The sequence below is a fragment of the Nymphaea colorata genome, chromosome 10, assembly GCF_008831285.2.
Source record: "Nymphaea colorata isolate Beijing-Zhang1983 chromosome 10, ASM883128v2, whole genome shotgun sequence".
Taxonomy (NCBI): Eukaryota; Viridiplantae; Streptophyta; class Magnoliopsida; order Nymphaeales; family Nymphaeaceae; genus Nymphaea; species Nymphaea colorata.
The window spans coordinates 18,797,990-18,818,117 of NC_045147.1; the positions used below are offsets into that span (position 1 = coordinate 18,797,990).

Consider the following 20,128-nt stretch of genomic DNA (forward strand, 5'->3'; position numbering starts at 1 on the left):
TTCCTGTTCTGACTCAAAACTCACAAAAATGGGTTTTCTGTGCTGAACGGAATATCAATTTCAGTTGCTTCTTGAATAGACATCCCAACTGGAAAACTAGACTATCCAACTCACGGAGTGTAGAACGTTTAACGCTTTGTCTCCCTTCGGCACCGGAAAAGTTTAACCGCTGCAACGATGGGCCTCATTCCCTGACAGAAATGCGAGCCTTGACTGTCATTGTGAAGGACAATTCAGTTCTTACGAGCGCGGATCCTTGTACAAGCCAGCATGAAACCAAGGAAGCACATCCAAAGAATCCTACCGCAAGGGGCTCTAAGTTTCACTTCCTTGTGAATCGTTACAAAATTATTGGTCATAAACCAACAATCTGGTGCGAGTTCACCAAAAAAAAAAAATCAACCTGGTGGGAGAATGCGAGGGCCCCATCGTTAACTTAGGACGATTTTCAAGAGCCATAATTCAATCCCACTTACCCTCGTACGATTGCCTGTTGGCATAACCCACGAAAAGTTTTTCTCAACTAACACAGGTTGAAACAAATTGGGCCTTAAGAGCAACAAAGTGAGAGAAAAAGACAGCACTTTCTCAATGTCAACATTTTTTATCGAGAGAAACAAATTTTGAAGGCAATCCCCACGGGTTTAGAAAGTATAATAAACACAATTCTCATCAAAAAACAATTTGTGTGCAGCCAGCGAAGAGTTTTTGAACAAAAACATGGACACTCACCCTTTAAACAAAGAGGTCCTTCATCAAGCCATTTCAGCACAATCAGCATTTTCACATGTAAACTCTGCACATCTGCTGTGCGGGAGTGACTGTGATACCATACAGGGGTTTCTCCGTTGCAGACAAACAATTCAGAAAAAGCTGGGCAACAGAATGTCAACAACACAGAGCACCTGCCACCATATGAAGGAAATGGGGGACCACGTTGAAGGATGAGGCCGACATTCAGTTGGTTTTCCTCGTCGTCTTTTCTCACTTTTTGGCATATGTTATAGCCATGGGATACTGCGGCGAGATTTTGAATCCCTGCAGAGCTTGCATAGCGATGGATGACTGCACATCATCTCCAAATTCAACAAAAGCAATACCTGGCTTCGCTTCGATCATCCTCACTTCTCTGAAACCAGGGTATTGTTGGAAAAGCATCTGCAGCATCATACTTGTCGTCTCATGAGGCAAATTCTGGATGAACAGAATATTGTTAGGAGATGCAGCTGCCTCTTGCGAAGTGGGTTTCCCTTGGCGGAACGATTGGAAAGCCTGCATAAAACACCAGAACGGCAGTGTTTATCTAGGTAACCCTTCAAAAAATGGAACATGCAGCACCAACACAGATTCTGCGGTGAAATGGTTTGGTCAGAGAAACCAAATTACTCCACAGACCCAAGTAGCAATGAGACATTGACTACAGGAATTTCAACAAAAGCTGTAGGATCGTGCCACATTTCTGGAAAGTAATTGCCTGACAACAATGAGACTAGCTGTTCACAAGTCACCCTGTTTACAGTGAGAAATCTTCATGCACCCTTCAAGAGCAGCAGAAGGAAGACACATTTCACAAATTAAAATAATGCACACACACACGCCATTTTCAATGTCTCCTAAAGATTATTGTTCAATGCCGAAAACCAAACGTATTTTTATTCTAGCATTAGGCTTCAGCTGAAACTTGCAGCAACATATTTTCTGTCATAACATCCATAGTATCTAACTCCTGTCCTTTCAAAGATAATCTATACGAAACAAAAAAAGACTAAGTATGAGTATACCCCATTATTTTGAGCACTTGCATTAGGACCGGCACCTGGGTGCTGTTCGGTTTCTGCCTTGCGACGCTTTTCAGCTGAAAAAAAAAAAAAATACAATATTGATGACAGAGGCTAGAAGCTAGCAAATCAGCATATGAACCCTATGTAAATACTAATACAGATATAGTAAATACTAATAAACCACATAAAAACATCAAACACCAAAGGAACAAGATAATTAATCATTAATGATATCCTGTAGTAATAAAAACTCAAATCATCTAAGTCTAGAAGCCAAGAAAGAACAACAGATGACTCATGAGACAAACATAAGTAACACTAACAATGTTCAAGCAAACATAACATAGATGATACTGATCATCAGTAATCATTTTCATATTCTTCGCTCTGTTCCTCCTAATCGGTATCATTGACTACATAATCTATTTCTTTATTATCACTGGTTTAAGCCACAAAAGAAAGGATGAAAACAATCTAAATCAGCTTTAATGACAGTACCAACTAGAAGTCCAAAAGTCCACTCTCTATTTGTGGCAAAGGCTTCAGAATGAAGTCTAAAGTTTAAGCCTTTAAAAGCTCTTGATTTCGTTGGTTAGGAAAAAATGTGTGCACGTGAACACAGAATGACTTGGTACTAAGAAGAACCCTGCCAAAACTGGCTGGACCTCTTTTTAAAAAGTGAACATAGTTAAGACTTAAGATGCAACAAGAGATACGTATCTCATACCAAGATGAAACATAAGATGCACAACCACAGTCATGTCCATCATTAAAACCTATGAAGTGCAAAATGACCTGAGAACTATATAATGGACAAAAAAAGGGCAGACATGACAGAGACAACAGGAAAGAAAGATTAAAATGCTCAAATGTTAAACCTTTACATGCATGCACCACAATATGAGACTGCACAGACAGAAGGAGACTGAAGGAAAGAGCAATCAGAATGTGAAACGCCATTAGCTAATATAGAAAGCCTCTCACCTTTTTCTTCCTGCTTCTTCTTTTCCTCTTTTGGAACATATGTACCATCAGCTTTTGCAACACAATCAGACTTTGACTTGGCATATTGTATTCTCTGGGGAATAAATTTGACAATAATCTCAAAATGCCCTACGTACGGTATCTCAGCCACTCATTTTATAACACATATTATGAAAATAAATGAAACTATGCATTAAACAAATCATTTAACAGACACAAAGCAAGGCAAGGGATCATTTCACAGACACACATACTACACATAAGTATCTATTTGATGAAAAGCCTAGCATCTTAAGTCTGCCAAGCCAAACAACTCCAGCTTCTAAAAGTACAACCAAAAGTTCCATGAAAAATTAAACAATTCTAAAATTTTTTGGCAATTCATCCCCACCATGTCTGATTAACTTTTACTTTTTAGAACTGCCAAGTGGTTATTGGTTCAAACTTCAAATTCAGTATCCTTTCTGGTCAGTACTCGTTCACATCACATTATAACGTACGTGCTTGTAGTCATCCTATTCTGTCTTGTCGCTTGGACAAAACAAGGACTACTTGGAACATCAGGAATGAAGAGACTTAAAAATGAGTCCAATTATGTGGTATGCCATTTCTAGAGAAGAATGAGAAGCATCATTTTGACAACCAAAAATCAACAATTTCATATATAATTCATTGTGAAGCAGGCATATAAAAGAAATACAAGAGACATTTTAAGGATGGTTTCTTTATAAGGCCAAACAAAATATGTAGATTTCAAGAGATACTTTATGAAGAAAGTGACAAGAAGGTAATATCTAAACAAAAGTCAAGAGGTCTAAAAAGGTACGGGTAATGGGTGAAGATTTCCCACGGTGCAAAGGAATTACCAACATGCAGTGTCATGCTTTCAAAGTTGAGAAAACTAAGCATAAACAAGCATTATGCTCAGAAATGATCAAACCCACTCCATGAATAATTCTTGAATCATTCCTCACATTGAACTTGGGAGAGAAAAATCAGCCAAAAGTTAACTTTCAGCATACAAGTTTTCTAAAATGAGGGGGAGATCAACACAAAGGCACAAAATCACGCGCAAGTGATCATTTGATGACAGTAAGGCTGTAAACATCAGTTTAGAGGAAAGCAGAAGAGCTGCACTTTCTAACTCTACGCCATCCTAGCAAAACATAATTTCATGCCACAAAACCATGGATCGTCACATTCGAAAATCAAGAAGAAGAAGAAGAAGAAGGAAAAGTCATTTTAAGACACACCATTGGTTTGTCATAGAATGGAAAACTTTGCATTTGGCGCACAGCAGCACTTGCAGCCGTCACTTCACCGAATACCACCCATGCTTGACCTCGTAGTTTGGCAGTCTTCAGAGCAACAACATCCAAAATTCTTCCAAATTGGGAAAACAAAGCATAAAGCGATCTCTTCAATTCTAGCAAAAAGACAAAAAAACAGTTACAACAAGAAATTCTAGTTCAATAAAAAATTGCAAACCGAATCCAAAGAAGAAAGTAACATTCTTAACAATCAAGATGGATCCCTCATACAGAAAAGAACCTGTCAAGACTAAAACAACAAAGAGATTTTGATGTACGACATCAGCTTCGAAAACAATGTTAACCTCGACCCAGTGACACCCTCAACCCAGGCTTCATCATAATCCAGGCATGTCAGTCACAATGACTCAAGATTGAGCCACATAAAGTTTGGTGATTAATTGCATATCTTATTATAGTCCTTCTGACGACCCCATGAGATTTCAATCTCACGAACTACCATCCTGGCCAGCAATTTCAGTTCAAATCGCCACATTGAGGCTGAGAAAAACAAATTAATCGCATCCATTAAAAGTATAAAACACGCCCACAAATTGAATACGGTATCTAGAAGCAGGGGCATTCAGTCGCATTTTAAAATGTCCCGATAGTTGGTTGCTCGACGAAAAATTGTTTCCTTGGAGACAAAAAAACCACATCACCAACAAAGCGAATGGCAAGGAGGACTTCGAGAGGGAAAAAAAAAAAACATAGCCAACAACAAAAGAAAACAAACTTCGTTAACGCCTAGAACACTGATATTTAAAATGATGGAGGAGGCGACCAAACGAGAAAACAGAAGGAAAAGAAAATGAAGAAACTAGGGCGCAAGAGAGAGGGAAGCAACTCCATGACACACCTTCCTTCTTCACCTTCTCATTGAGATTCTTTATGTAGATGGTCTGATTCGGCGGGATATCTGCAGACAGCATGGTCACCGAGGCGAACGACAGAGAGGGAGAGAGAGAGAGAGGGAGGGAGAGAGCAGTGAGGGCAGTGAAGCAGTTGGAGCCCTCTAGGTAAAGGAGGCGCTTAAAACGGGTCGGGTAGGTGCCTCTGATGAGCGCGACATGACTGGACACGGCTTGTTTGGATTCGTGTCGGAGTCTGCGTGTGGGAAAAATCAAATCCTGTTTCTATTCATTCCGAGCAAACACGAGGATTAACTCCTTAAGAGCGGAAGTCTTTCCTTTCTTCTTAGCCTCAAGAGTTCATCGTTGAATTTTGTTTCAAGTAGAGAGATTTTCATTCAACTTATGCATATAAGGTTAATATAATGAAATTGTTATCAATATTATGAACAAAGAGAGAGAGAGAGATGAAATTCAGGATGTACAACGAGTGAGCCGAGCTTGGCCAGCTCAAACTCACCTGGACTCACATATAGTTCGGCTGGAGCTTGACTTGAGCTTATGAGGTAAGCTCGAGCTTGATTCACTTAACTGAGTTTTAGCTCAAGCTCAACTTGTTTAAGCTCGTGTTCCTTAATATATGCTTTATGCCTAAAATTTTCACATTTTTATTTAAACTGTTTTAAGTTTTTGAAATTACAAAAATAAATATTAGTGTTAAATAAATCTAATCAAGTTTAATCGAATGGAGTTCATCCAACTCGAATTCAGCTCATTTACAAACTCTAGTTATGAGTTAAGCTAGGACTCAACTTGTTTAACTTATGAGTCAAGTTTAAGTCAAACTTAATTGAGTGACTTTGAGTCGAGCTCTAGTTGGCTCCACTCATTGAACATATTCCAAGATGGTATCTTTCAAAAAAAGTTATATAAGGTTTAAAAGAAAAAAAAAAGTCAGAATCTTTTGCACTGAAAGATAACTAAATGCGTAGGCTCATGGTCAAAGGGTAAAGTAGCTCCTCTCCAAAATTCTGATTTTTGCATTTTTTATTTCTTCAAATGCAATCCGAAAAAGAGCAACAAAACGAATAAGAAAAAGAATAAGGGATCAATAACAAAAACACTTGTTAAATGTCTTGAAAACAGGTGTCAAACAAAAAACCATGGTCAATGCATCTTTTGCATTTTGTGACGTTTTTTGGTGATGAAAAATAAATAAAAATTCACCCGGCAATTAGAGATAGCCGAAAATCTGACCGGCCTATATTTTTTAATAAAATAATAATAAATTATTCTTTTATCTTTTATTTAATTTAATGTGGCGAAGACCTGACAAAAGGCTGATGCGTATGGGCGAAACACATCATTCTTTTTAATGCTTTCCTATAGTCAACTAGAACTGATATTCACAACCACATGAGTCATGACAAAGATTTGAGAGTTTTCTGTCTGAAAAGATAACTCATGTTTTCTCCCTTTTGGAATTACCAAGAACAAATCGATGCAGCTCATTCATGTACAGTGGCAGCTGAAAATTTTTCACGAGGAGAAAAGATACGCCGATCTGTGATCTTGCTTAATATAATACATATTATTTCAGAGTATCACAACCCCGTCGTTGATGAACACACGTACATTAAAAATAAGGAACAAGTGGGTTCCCTTCAGGTTTTCTTCTTTTCCCAAGAAAGTCGAGCATTGAAGGCCGAAGCTGCGCGTCAGAACGTCACTCATTCATGGGGAATTTGGCCAATAGATTTGGTCTACAAGCCAAGTTCGTTTCAGAAGCGGGCTTCCCCTTCCATGACGCCATTACTTCCATGGTTTTGCCCTGTGTTTACCGAGTATGAAACAGGTAGCATGTCTTTTGCCTGTAAAAATGGTGCAATTAAAGTGAGGGAGGTAGACCCAAGGATGGGAAGAGGAGGGAGAAGGGTGGTGGCTCATTAATGGTACATATTCTCTTCATTATCTAAAATTAAATTCTAGGTGGAAACTGTCACGCCTTCAACCAATTGGGATGCAAGAAGCTTCTCAGTATTAAAAAACTGCCGAACGGGGTCACCGCTCCGCACCCTTTCCCTTCTTTCCTCTACTTGTTTTTCATTTTACTTCTTCCCCGTTCTCTCCAAGTGGGGGAGAATCTGCAGAGGGAGCTTGATCATGGAAAACAAGAAGGGTCATGACGTCCATGGATCCGGTGGTGATGGAACGTCTCTGAAAGAACCAGGAAAGGGGGAGGGTCCGGGCAAGGGTGATGAAGCAGATCAGGGAGATGGGGAGGAAGGACTTCCAGAGTCGTGTGTGATTGACGTGAGGCAGGAGGATGCAGAAGGTCGATCACGCGATCAGGGTGCCGCAGATAAAGAAGGACAAGAGGAAGAAAGAGGAGGGGATGGAGAGAGGGAGTGCAGAATCTGCCATCTTGGTACCGAGGAATCACAGCAGTCGGGGCAGGGAGGGCTCATCCATCTCGGCTGCGGCTGCACCGACAGTCTCGGCTTTGCCCACAAACGTTGCGCCGAGGCCTGGTTTATGACCAGAGGCAGGAAGTGAGTCTCTCTCTCTCTCTCTCTCTGTTTTCCTTTCTTATTGCATTTGATTGATTAATGGAAACCCACAATCTGTGAAGTTCAATTGATGCCTGAACTATAAAATCCTGATAGAGAGGATGAACTTCCCTCTGCTGTTAAAGGGCATCTGCTTCAGACACAGGTGTACACGCGTGATCAGCTGGCCACCATCTGATCTTGTTCCATTTGGCAGCGACTCTGTTGTAGCTGTATTAAACCAACAGGTGGTTCCCTCGTCTATTTTGGTTGGACGGTCAAGTCATGAAAGGCTTTATCCAAACTGTGTTCCTTGCCACACTGAGTTCATTTAAACTACTTCAAAGTAAAACTCAGTTTATCTCCAATTACCATCAAATTTTCTCAATGAAATAGAAGTAGAAAAGTAGTAAGAGAACTAGAGGACTCCATCTGAAGTATATATGATCAATTAGCTTTCATGGTCGTTCAATCGGCCTCCCGCTCAACTGCAGTTAGTGCAGCTGAGAGAGAGTTCAGACCAAACAAAGGTGCACGCGCGCGCGCTCTCTTGGAAACAAATAAAAGTGTGAAGAATTAAGTGCAGATTCATACGAATAACAAGCGTTCATCAGCCTCCGGTATTTTCTTCATATTACGATTGTTTTACAGATACATATGGCTTAGATTTCACAAAGAGGGACGATCTTGCAGGACTTACTTCACTCCCATTGTGTTCACGTGAATTAAAGCAAACCTTCAAAATCTTTGCAGTTCTCAGAGATTTTGCTTGAAAATTTTAGGTTGAGTTTGAATCCTGCCACTTTGTTCTGTTTCTATAATGTTTTCCCATCGACCAGCTTTACGAGGGCAACACTGTGAGAAAGCTCAATTAGCGAAGATCAAACCATAAAATCTTCTTTCCCGAATTTAGTTTGAGCTATCTAACATGCAACGCCTGCGCCGTAACTCTGTTGAGCTGTTGCATTTGCGAAAATCTGCTGGAAAAATAACTAGCTAGAAAATCCTGCAGAAATTTTGTGGCCTCCAATTGATTTAATCACCTCGGCCACTTACTGTCAACATGATTACAAGTCCTTTTCAACTGAACCAAAACTTTGGACATGTAATCAACAATTAAGAACCTATATTACATTAGAGATTTCCCGACGGCAACTGCAAAATGAATTACTCGTATCGACGATGGAGAATTCGACATTTCTCACAGAATTTATTTAATCAGGCACTTTTTTTTTTGTTAAATAGATGACAAGACATGCGTGCATTTAAAAAATGCCTGTCGCTGTTCTTTCTTCGCCAAATTAACTGGATGGCATTGAAATTGAAAGTATGTACTAATGGGCAAACAAAAAGGAAATGAGGATACAGACAAATTAGTGGTCAACGTTTACTTGTATATATGTACATTTGGCGTTGTCCTATTCGCCAAAAGCTCGGCTGGTGGGGTCCAGTGCGTTTGCAAGTCAATGGATTCGCCGCTGCTTTCTCACTTGTATAAGGTTGATTGTTGCACGGCTGTGGTCCCGCCTTTTGGTCCCAGTAAAATACAAAGTCAATCTCTATTAAAATACGGTTTTTTGCTTTTTTGGATTTGACTTTTCCTGTTTTGGTATATTTTAAATGCGATTGAGCTTTTTTTTTCGTACAATTTAAAATATTCAAGTCTAAATTATATACATGGTCAATATCGCCTTTTAATATGTTATATCCTTCTTTGAAAGATGGAACAGCCCCTTCTTAATTATATATATATATATATATAAGAGTAAGCCAAGATCTCATGTTTAGGTGATGACTTTTAAATAGAATGTTTAAAAAATTTTAACCGGTGCCAACTCTTATTTTTCGGATTTAATGTAACCATGGGTCGTAGTAAAATTTTTTTGGCTCTGACACTGCTCCGCGTAATACTTATCACACTTTTTCCTACATATCATTTATAAAGCTTCCAGTTTTGTTTCTCCTTGTGGGAAAATACATGTATAAAGTAAATCCAAACTGTTCTATCCCTTTCATGTTGGTCAGTTCCAAAAATATGTAGTAGATCTCAGCACAACCCACATGGCAAATTGTTTGAAGATTAACTTTGCGTATTGATTAATATATATATATATGCATGCACATTGTGAATGTTGCTCTCTTCTTTTTCCTTTTGTTTTCTTCGATAACAGAGAAACCACTCTCGGGGCGGGAGGACTGGCCGTGCTGGTTTAACTTGTCATACCTGCGGTCCGGACCTCCCCGTATATATTATACAGCTCCGGGGTGAAAGACACTTGGACAGATCACCTTTACAAAGCAAAGGGCTGCAATGATATTGAAGTTCGAACCTGTGACGAGCCACCAACTGGCCGAATCCCCCTTGGGTCATGCTAAGCCATCGGGTTCTAACAGTGCTCTTGATGACACAGAGACTGCGAAATCTGTGGTTTGGATGCCAAGAATGTGACGGGCGTGGCGGATTGGAACTTCCTCATAGAGTGGAATGAGGGGAGAGCTTGCCCTGAAGATGTGCCGACTTCGGTGCCAATGTGGAGGCGGCAACCATTTTGCACTATCCTCTTGCTTCTAGTAATCATCTGTATTGTTCTTCTTGGGGTCTTTCACATCGGCTTATGATGTGCATATTTAGGGCTTGGACCCTTCTACTTCTCATGCAAAGCTCGTGGAAATTCGACCGCTTATCACCTTCATGCATGACACAGCTTGAGTGAGTAAAGAGAAGTTGGGATCCAGAGTTTTGTTTGGATCAAGGTCGGATGAGCATGTAGCCCTGTGTGTCTTTCTCTTTGAACATGGAAGAATAAAGCCCATAATTTTATGAATGTGTCTGGCAAGTCAGGATCTCGAGTCTTACACAACCAAAGGATAGCAATATTGTCATCTTTTTAGAGTTTTCTGTCTTGTCCTACCACTTCATAAGCATATAATGTATATTACATCAATCCTTAAGGAGCGTCTGATTATCTCTGATTTGAATTTCATCTAATGTGGATTAATACAACATCACATGATTTTGCTGATGTAGTAAAAGATTCATGGTTCATCAAATTAAAGGTCTTATATCAAACATCCCATCAATGCTTAAGGTCCTTATTTTGCTTCTTTGCATTGAACAACCGTCGGACTTAAGACCAGATGAGATAAAAGCCCAGAGCTTAAACTCATGGTTCTCAAATCTTCAGGATCTCAAATCCGAGGCTATCAAATGCCCCGTAGTGTTTAACCCCTCAAATTTGAGATAAAAGAATAGAATTCTTCCTTATAAAAAGGAAGATTATTTGAGATACAACAGATGCACGAGAACGCTCTCATAGGCGCATTGATAGATAGATCAAATTTGAAGGCATGATCATACGAGTTAGCACATGGTGTTTTATTATAAGAAGAACAATGTTAAGTGCAAAGAGATTCTTCAGCTATGTTTCTCTCGAGGAGTCAAAAGGAGTTCTGTGCCCCAGCCTATCAACAGCGAACAAACTGGTGCAATCAAGGAAATACCACCATCACAATCTTCAAATGAAATAGAAGTAATTTCAAATCAAGCAACAAAAAATCGTGCTTATGCTGCTGGACATGGAAAAATCATCAGAATTTCTGTTGTCAAACAACTTAAAGTTCAAAAATCAGGCTTGCAGAGATGAGTGCACCATAGCTATTAGATGGGTAGTCCATAGTTTGAGTTCTATAAGTTTCTATCTAACCTACATGACTGGTTCATCTAGTCAAATCTTAGGGCCCCCCTGTCCATTTTCAACACCAACCCTTCCTAATCCCAATCCCAAAACGACATTGGATCGACAAGGCATTCTTATTAAATTCCAAATTTGCAATCACTTCTAAATTCTACATATACAGCTTTGGGAGGCTTGTTTTGATTCTTCAACTCAATATTGCAGAATGATCATAAGCATTGGGTGGTATACAGTTTGGAGGGGCTGCCCCATATACTTTTTATTAATAAGTTGAGTGAGGTCAAGAGATTCTTGATCATGTGGAGCAGAATAAAGGAACACAACTTTGGAGAATGTGTTGGGGACAGGCAAGAGTATTTACCACTGATTCACCTTGAGGTGAAGCACTCGTGGATCAAGGACGGAGCCAGAGATTTTTCAAATTTTTTATATAAAACAAGTGAAATATTTCAAAATTTACATGTAAATTTTAAAAAAAAAAAGTTGATGTTAAAGCCCAATGATCAATGAATTACCAATGAGTGGAACACATGCAAAGGAAAATTGATATAGGAAGGCGAATAGTGAATGATCAAGTCACTAGTGCAACAATTAAGGACTTCTTTGAAAAAGAAAAGATGGTGAAGAAAATAAATAGGATGCAACTTCTTGTCTTCTTCATGAAAGAGAAAAGCGAAGGCATTAGACATTTTTGAATGATTGCCCTTTGCAATAGCATTATGAGTATATATTTTAAGTTACAGTACCGTGGATGAAGAAGATGATGATGGGAATAGATAATAAATCAAAGCAAAAGCACATTCTTGAAGAGACGTAAATATTCATAATAGTTAAATTCACATGCATGAGATGATTCATTTGCCTTCACGGAGGAAGATGTTCAACTGATAGAGGCCTTTGGCAAGGTCATCCACTCCCTCTTCCCTCTTAAGAAATATTGTGGTGGATCTTTTCTTCTAGAAAAAATTCAGGTAGTGACTGAAAGAGGTGAAATGAGTCTCATGACTATATATATATATATATATGTAGTGACTGAAAGAGGTGAAATGAGTCTCATGACTATATATATATATATATATAAGATTGAGATTCATGACTTGGATAAGCATGGAGACATGAAGATGAAAGTGCAATGTAATTAATGATGTGTGGAAAGTTTACTCAACTAACTTGAGTTGAACAGCTGGTACGCCTGACATGAGCACCGGCTTAAGACTTATGATTAAGTGGGGGAGATCAGGTTCATGCTCACGTATCTATACTGATTTAATAATAAACCCAATACATTGATCTCAACCAAGTCTACAATTTAAAAAGTTAGATCATGCAAAGGCAAGCACCAAGTGGATGATTATTTTTAAAGTTTCCATAACCAACTAACAAGCTGCTCAAAATGATAATTCCATGATCATTATAACTGCCATCTCCAAGTAGTTATATATATATAGAGAGAGAGAGAGAGTGATTGTTCGTTACCAGACCATTGACCATTTGGGCTCTTAAATTCATGTTAAAAAGTGTTCTAAACAAATATGAACCTTTTAATGTGTTTATAAACGTTAATTTAATATGAATCATGCTTTAATTCAAGTTATTTTTGTAAAAGAATTTGATCTTTATACCTACCAAAATTTTGATGTTATAACAGCCGTTCATTTTTTTACTATTAAAAATGATTATTTAAGCAAAGAAAACTACTAACTTAATGTATGTTTCTCATCAAATTATTCTTAAGATCATATCTATAAAGTTAGATTTCAAAAAAAGAAAAAAATTAATTCAATATGTTTGATTTTTGTCTCTTATGCAAGTGGTCTGTTTTTTATCAACTATATATATATATATATATATATATATATATATATATATATATATATATATATATATATATATATATATATATATATATATATATATATAACTCTACATTTAATGAACAACATTATGGGACATCAAATCCCAAATGGATAAAAATAGTGTCCACAAATTTGTTTTCTTGGCTCTTCTTTATCTTTCGGTGTGCAGTGGTGCTGATAATTTCAAACCTAACGAATCATGGACATTGGTGTCACCCATGTGGAAAGTCTCCTCTTTGGATCTTGGAATCAACCAATTTGTAGCTTCCGACGATAAATTTTTCCGAGTCTCTCGAAGAGAATGGCCGTTTTATATTGACTTTCAAGGCAATTTATTTCATTTCAAAGTAAACTTCTCCCCCACGTCAAGCCGACGTATTTTAATATGAATAAATGAGTATCCCCAAAAAAACTGCATTCAAAAGATGCCAAAACGAAAAAAACACGAAAATACATGTTTTTCATCTTTTTTTTTTACGTTTTTGTCCTTTTTTTTTCAATGTCAAATTGGTTGTTCATATTTTTTTAATTTTTAATTTTATTTCTCTCTAAAGTTAAGACTTCTAAAACTTTTTAAAAATTTAGCATATTTTTCCTTTTTAAACTTGTATTATTATTCTTAAAAAACCTCGCCATCCAAAAACCCACAAACATATTTACAAATATGATCATGCTGGTCCACATAGATCGATATTAGCCGATTCACCGTTATATCAGCCGATTTTAACATGGCCATGCCGATAATTAGCAACAGCACTTCTACCCGGCCGGCGGCGGCCGTCCGTGAAATATGGGAATTCCGGGCACTGAGTTTCACAGCTTGCCGCTGTATCAAGTGAGAGGAAAAGAAGGCAACTGCACCGGCCGTTGCGTGATTACTTTGACTTTACCTACAAACCCAGAAAGCTCGGGTTCATGACTTCCATCTCCTACTTTTTTTTTTTTCACCCGCAGCTTCTGATGTTCGCTCCATCCACTTCTTAATTACTAAAAGAATGTTCGCCATCACTTCACAAAAGTTGAAAAGCTCAAAACCTACCAAACAGATTTTAAAAGCAAAAAATTCCTATCAAAGTGATTCATTCATTTAGTTTCATCAAATCGATGCTATATATTTATATATATATCAGTTGATGATATAAAGCCAGCGGCTTCATTTTCTTTTTCCACGTGGGGAACATTTTTTGGAAATATATGACGTAGCGGCTGATCATTTAATAGGAGGACAGGAGCAAAAGGCCAAAGCCGATTACACATCTACTGCATTCGTGTGGAATAAAAAGAAAAAAAAAAGAGAAAACGAGCGTCGACAAAGTTCCAATTCGCTGTCATCGATCGTGTCAGCAATGAGATTTCCTTTCTTCTTTCTCATGGAGATTTTCATCGTCTTCTTCCTCCTCGTCTTCCTATTTCGATTCTTTGAAAGAAAAACAGAGAAAGTCAAGGTTTCAAGTTTCTCTGTGGGCGCTTTTGAGAGTGCAGACACGCAGATGTGACTCAAAACTTTGTATATATAAAGCGGCGTGGACGACATGTCTGAGGAAAAACACCATCAAACACTCAAGGGAGAATTTGAGAGAGAAAAGGTCCGACTCAGGCGCAACCTCACCTTTTCCAAGCAGTCAAAAACAATTTCTTAGCGTCAAATTATCGACCATGCGAAGTCGTTTACTAACAGCTATCGCCTACAATATAAATTTAGTAATAAGTAATGTTTATGTGTTGGCAACCAGATCCAGCACACCTAAGCATGTGATTGCTCCCCTAGCTTCGCGTGCAAATCCATCTAACAACGTCGTTTCTAAGCAAAGCAAAGCAAAGACAACATCCTCCTGTTTAAGAACAGAAGAAACACGAACATATATTATAAATACTCCAAGGCCGATCTTCTCTACATCCCCAGTTATTGACTCCCCCATCTTTCATTTTCACGTTTCTTTTCAATTGATTGGCGTCCATAAGATTTTGGCTTTAACACGTCAGGTTATAACTCTTGTGGGCTTCCACCAATCAACACTTCTTTCCTCAAAACCCTCCCTTTGTTTAGCAGAATTCTTCTTTTGATATAATCTCAAACATAGGGCGGATATTTAAACAAAAGAAAAGTCTCCTGATCTCTCGTTAGGTGCCAAAATATCTCTTGCCGTCCCTGGAACCAACTGAGAGGGAAAGGAATAAGGGGACAAAGTATTAAGTATCTCTCCCTCTCGCTTCTCTCTCGGAGCTCTCTAGGGGAGGTAGACTCGGAGAGCTGTGATCAATTGCGATTCGTTTTAATTAATTTTCTGCGGAGGAAACGACAGAGGAGAACCGTCTCATTCTTAATATAAAACGCGAAAAATCAGGGCGCAGAGTTTCCCCGTTCCTGCCTTCCTCCTATCTCTTTCTCCGCCGGCAGAGAGAGTGATCGGGGAGCCTGCAAGAGTGATGGTGGTGTGAGCGGATGGGTGATCAGATTGGTGGCGCAGCCACTCATCAGAATGGAGCAGCTGCGAACAAAGAAGACGGAAGCAAGCGCGGTGGAGCGGCGGACAAGAGGCCGAGCAAGGAGGCCGAAGGAAAGCCGGCGTCGTGCGTGATCGATGTGGGGAGCGAAGGTGCCGCCGCAGAAGGAGAAGGGGATGGGGAGCGGATGTGCAGGGTCTGCCATCTCGGCGGCTCCGACGAGCCGCAGTCGGGGCAGGGCGAGCTCATCCATCTCGGCTGTGGCTGCAAGAACGGGCTCGGCCTCGCTCATCGGCGCTGCGCTGAGGCCTGGTTTACGATCAGAGGATGCAGGTAACCGTCGTTTTCTCCGTCTTCTTCTTCTTCTTCTACTACTGCTTACTCTTCGTAGTTTGATTGCACTTCACCATTTCCGATCCTGCAACAATTTATAGTCCCCCTCAAGTTTTTCCCGTTGCATTCGAACATTTCGATGCATGGTGGCGTGAGAGAAGGGCAACTTCCCTCCCGTAGTTGTAGAGCACATGATCGACAAGATGAACATTCACAGTTTGGTCCACCTAATTTTGGACCAAACGGCGCTCTAATTTGCTGAATGTGAATGCAGCCATGTCAGTATCTTACTGAGAGGAAAGAGCTCTCAGATACTCCGATAGAGTACCCAGACCAGACATTATATACATATATATCTATATGCTAGATATTGCTGTTGATATAAATATACGATTAAATTAGCTGAACGTGATCTAATCTATTGATTTTGATAGAATGAGTCTTTAGATTCCGAACCGCAATGCATATTGAGGTAGTATAATTAATTACAAGGTTAGATTAATTAAAAGATTAGCATCCAAAAACCTAGAAAAAAAAAGGCTAGTTGTATGAATTGTTTGATGACTGTGGAATATGGGATTCATGAGAACCGTTACGAGCTTCTTGGTCAAATTATGTAGATGGTTCACTTGTCGCTGCCTCAAGTGTAACTTTCCCGAAAAGAAATGAGTTTGCAGTTTGACTTTATCAAACATAGTTTTCACACAACAACATGTAACTGCGTATAAAGTTTTTCCCTTCCAGAGGAGATAGATTGTCAAAACCTCGATTTTTCTATTGAATGCATTAAAATAAGCCTATATTTACTTCTAAACAAAGACTAGAGAAAAAAAAAATTACATGATTCAACGTAAATGAATATATACGCGGCAGGGACACCCCATTTTTTTGTTATCTTGTAGCAAAAGGATGAATAAAGTAAGCAAATATTGTCCCACTAATGCTCCATATGGTTCATGATGCCTCCCACTAATTATTTCTTATTAAGATTTCGATCCTGTTGTTATATAATAAAGTGCTTTGGAAGTGGTAAAGATTTCGTGCACTGCATTCCTTCTTCTACGATAATTAACACTGTAATTACTTACCCAGTAGAGCAAGATAGAGCCTTTAATTTTATTAACTAATCATGCATGAATGATTTGTTAACATGAAGGCAAATGCTTTGTTGACATGATTTATTTTGAATGTTCCAATTATTTAAATATATGGGAATGTATATCTGAAACTTCTAGATACTTATATAAATGGGAATATATAATATGTATATATAGAGGTGCAAGAGAAACGTGGTGGAGGTAGAGAGATAAGGCGGCCTTTGCTTTTTGACTTTCAACAAAAACGGAACGTTTAGTGACCAGAGCCGTCCTGACCGGTTACCAACTTCCGCAGCGAGGGGGAGAGAGATATTTCACTGAAGGCCTCACCTTTTTTACCGATATTTCAGGGACAGCCTTGAGGTGTTTTTGTTTATTAAAACTAAATGAACAAGCAGCGGCAAATGAAAATATTAAACGCGCTCATTGAGGCGTTTCTCAAAATAGTACGAAAGTCAGGGGGCTTTCAGGATTAGTATCGAGACGGGGGACTCCTAGAATAAAGAGGGCGGTCAAAATGTCACGACGTCGAATCCAACTGGAACAGCGGTCGTCGGGTATGTAATGTAAGCTTGGCGTATCCGGCGCCTTGCAAAAAAGTTATATCTTAAATGATGATATGAAATACTGAAAGAACCGTGAAAAGGGCCGAACGCCCAACGCTATGTAATATTTTATAATTTTATTGATGTCCGATCAGAATTTGGCTTCCCCGCTTTCTTAGTTTTTGCTTTCCACTGCTTTCTGGAATTCTGTAATTCATGTTACGATAACATTTCCCCGTGTTATATATATATATATATATATGTTATTGAGTTCCTATTTATAACAGGTTTACTTTATGTGAAAATGATGACCAAATATGTTGATCGAAGAAAAGCTGCAACTTATTTATAGATGACGAGCGTGGCTTGCTTTCTTGATTAAAGGTCAAGAGCCAATAAATGAATTTTATATCTTGAGGACCTCTCGATTGTAACGCCGTGACATAACGAGTTGGACCCCGGCTTTAATCACTTACAGTCTAAGATATTATGTGTTCAACTCTCTCTCTTTATATATATATATATATATATATATATATATATATATATATATATATATATATATACTCACTCTTTCACCTCTCCCTCTCTCTCTTCTTAATTTTTCTTTTTTCACAACTATTTGTTACACCATAAGATCGATAAATTATGAGGAAAATGAATTTTGGAGATTCAATATCGGGATGGTATAGGTTCTGCTCATTTCTTTAATACACATGTATATAATCCTGCAGTAAACTTAATTTTTCTTTTTTCGCAACTATTTGTTACACAATAGGATTGATAAATTATGAGGAAAATGAATTTTGGAGATTCGATATCGGGATGGTATTGGTTCTGCTCATTTCTTTAAAACGCATGTATATATTCCTGCAGTAAACCATAGAACAACCTTGCAACATGCTTTTTTTCATTTCTTTCGATAGGGGATTGTCAACTTGTAAGCATTGTGCTATTGCCAATGATGTGAGACTAAGATTACAGTATTTTGTTTATTTTTCTTCAAGTTGATTGAGTCATTTGACTTTCATTTCAGTCTCTATTAGTTATTGAACTAAGTGCTTATTACTTGGTTAAAATACCACAGTTTTGTAGTGAATTCTTTAATGCATGTTATCAGAAAAAATAGTAGAACTAAACTTATTTATTTGTGTTTCAAAGTGCCGTTTGACACCATAACAGATTGTTACTATCTGATGATTCTGCTGTAAAATTTAAAATAGATTCATGAACCACTATGTTACAGGGTTTCATAAATCTCGTTCAATGTTTGAGCAATTTTACCCAGATAGTAATAAATTTGTTACTGGTGCCAGAATTCTTTCTTTACTCACGTTGGTCATCAAATAGAATTTGAAAGCATAAGAACAGCAAAAAGGAAAAGTAAATGAGAAGTATGAAAGTAAACTGTGAGTCTTTTGTAGGAAACAATTGAGCAGTATAAGCGTCGTGATGGAGATGTTGAGACATTATTATGCGGGTGTTTGACTGCCCCTGACCCAAAGTCCATAAGATTTGAGAACCGCCGGTTTAATATCAAACCCTCCCCTTTGACTTAAATACTAATTTTTTATCAATTCAAAAAAGGTAACATAAGGATTCAAAGGGTGGATCTTATGTTTGACTTAAGATCATCAGTTTGACAAAACATACATTTTAGGATGAATTTTTCACCACATCTATAAAAAAACATGTCACATCAGATTCATGGATTTTAAATCTAAAGTAATCAAACGCATCTAATGCATCCTAGGTCCAATTGCATCAAGGTGCAAGCTCTGGGTCGTTGGTTTCTGCCTTAATTTTTCCATCAAAAGATGGTTCAACAACTTGACTATGAGTAACGAGATTCCATGTCAAGACAAATAACTGGCCCAATCTTTTATGATTAACTTCTCTTGGTAGAAAGAACCACATTTCGAACCGATTGGTCTTCTTGCTGGTGCAGAGAATGCGAAATCTGCGGCTTGGAAGCGAAAAATGTCTCGGGAGAGGGCGACGGAAACTTCATTCAAGATTGGAACGGGGGGAGAACTCTACCAGTTGCAGCACCGCCAAGAAGGTGGCAGCAACAACCATTCTGCACCCTTGTCATGGTTGCAGTCATCATCTGTCTTGTTCTTCTTTGGTTCTTTCATGTAAATAGATGATGCTCGTGTTGCTTGAGGCCCCTTCTTCTTGTTCACTTATATGTGAACCAAAGATTTGATATTGTAAATATATTTGAGTGCAAATCTTCATTTGCTACTCATGTTTTGGCTTTTTCGCATACACCAACTTCAGTTATTTGAGTCAACTCTACTTGAGTGAGCAAAGCGAAGCTGTTACTAAGATTTGTTGGTAATCGATTTCGTTTTCCGTTGGATTAATAGGCAAGTCAAATCGAGACCATTGTAAACCTTTTGCCTCGATCTTTTAGTGCACCAATCTCTTTTGAGACACCATCTTTATAACCTAGATGCAATGTTATTGTTATATAAGAATGGTGCGCCTCAAATTTTATGTCCTCCAAGTTTCCTGCCACAACACCATCAGATCACTAGAGATGTGATGTGATCTGTATAGTTTAACAAACAAGACGCTATGAATCACTTCAATGGAACGCGTAAGAAAGAAGGAGTCAAGGCATTGCGAAATATCATGAACTGCTCGCATTCCATAAAAGCTACTGGGATAAAAATT

General features: G+C 38.4%; 3 protein-coding genes across 6 annotated transcripts; 2 read left to right on the forward strand and 1 right to left on the reverse strand.

Annotated features, from left to right (window-relative positions):
* Nucleotides 1–565: 565 nt before the first annotated feature.
* Nucleotides 566–5,092, reverse strand: LOC116261722 (U2 small nuclear ribonucleoprotein B''-like). Its single transcript, XM_031640539.2, has 5 exons — nucleotides 4,935–5,092; nucleotides 4,019–4,191; nucleotides 2,766–2,859; nucleotides 1,782–1,855; nucleotides 566–1,272 (listed from the first exon to the last, which is right to left on the reverse strand). The coding sequence occupies exons 1-5, from the start codon at nucleotides 5,005–5,007 to the stop codon at nucleotides 985–987; spliced, it is 702 nt and encodes a 233-aa protein (XP_031496399.1). The 5' UTR covers nucleotides 5,008–5,092; the 3' UTR covers nucleotides 566–984.
* Nucleotides 5,093–6,431: 1,339 nt separating this feature from the next.
* On the forward strand, nucleotides 6,432–10,410 carry LOC116261886 (uncharacterized). 3 transcript variants are annotated; one of them, XM_031640811.2, is made up of 2 exons: nucleotides 6,432–7,478; nucleotides 7,593–9,640. In XM_031640811.2, the coding sequence occupies exons 1-2, from the start codon at nucleotides 7,090–7,092 to the stop codon at nucleotides 7,672–7,674; spliced, it is 471 nt and encodes a 156-aa protein (XP_031496671.1). In that variant the 5' UTR covers nucleotides 6,432–7,089; the 3' UTR covers nucleotides 7,675–9,640. The 3 variants fall into 3 exon arrangements, with proteins under 3 accessions (XP_031496671.1, XP_031496672.1, XP_031496670.1); XM_031640812.2 differs by lacking the exon at nucleotides 7,593–9,640 and adding an exon at nucleotides 9,647–9,876 and having other exon boundaries at nucleotides 6,433–7,478; XM_031640810.2 differs by lacking the exon at nucleotides 7,593–9,640 and adding an exon at nucleotides 9,887–10,410 and having other exon boundaries at nucleotides 6,434–7,478.
* Nucleotides 10,411–14,940: 4,530 nt separating this feature from the next.
* Nucleotides 14,941–19,717, forward strand: LOC116262927 (uncharacterized). 2 transcript variants are annotated; one of them, XM_031642463.2, is made up of 2 exons: nucleotides 14,941–15,804; nucleotides 19,395–19,717. In XM_031642463.2, the coding sequence occupies exons 1-2, from the start codon at nucleotides 15,470–15,472 to the stop codon at nucleotides 19,594–19,596; spliced, it is 537 nt and encodes a 178-aa protein (XP_031498323.1). In that variant the 5' UTR covers nucleotides 14,941–15,469; the 3' UTR covers nucleotides 19,597–19,717. The 2 variants fall into 2 exon arrangements, with proteins under 2 accessions (XP_031498323.1, XP_031498324.1); XM_031642464.2 differs by lacking the exon at nucleotides 19,395–19,717 and adding an exon at nucleotides 17,079–17,864.
* The last annotated feature ends 411 nt before the right edge of the window (nucleotides 19,718–20,128 follow it).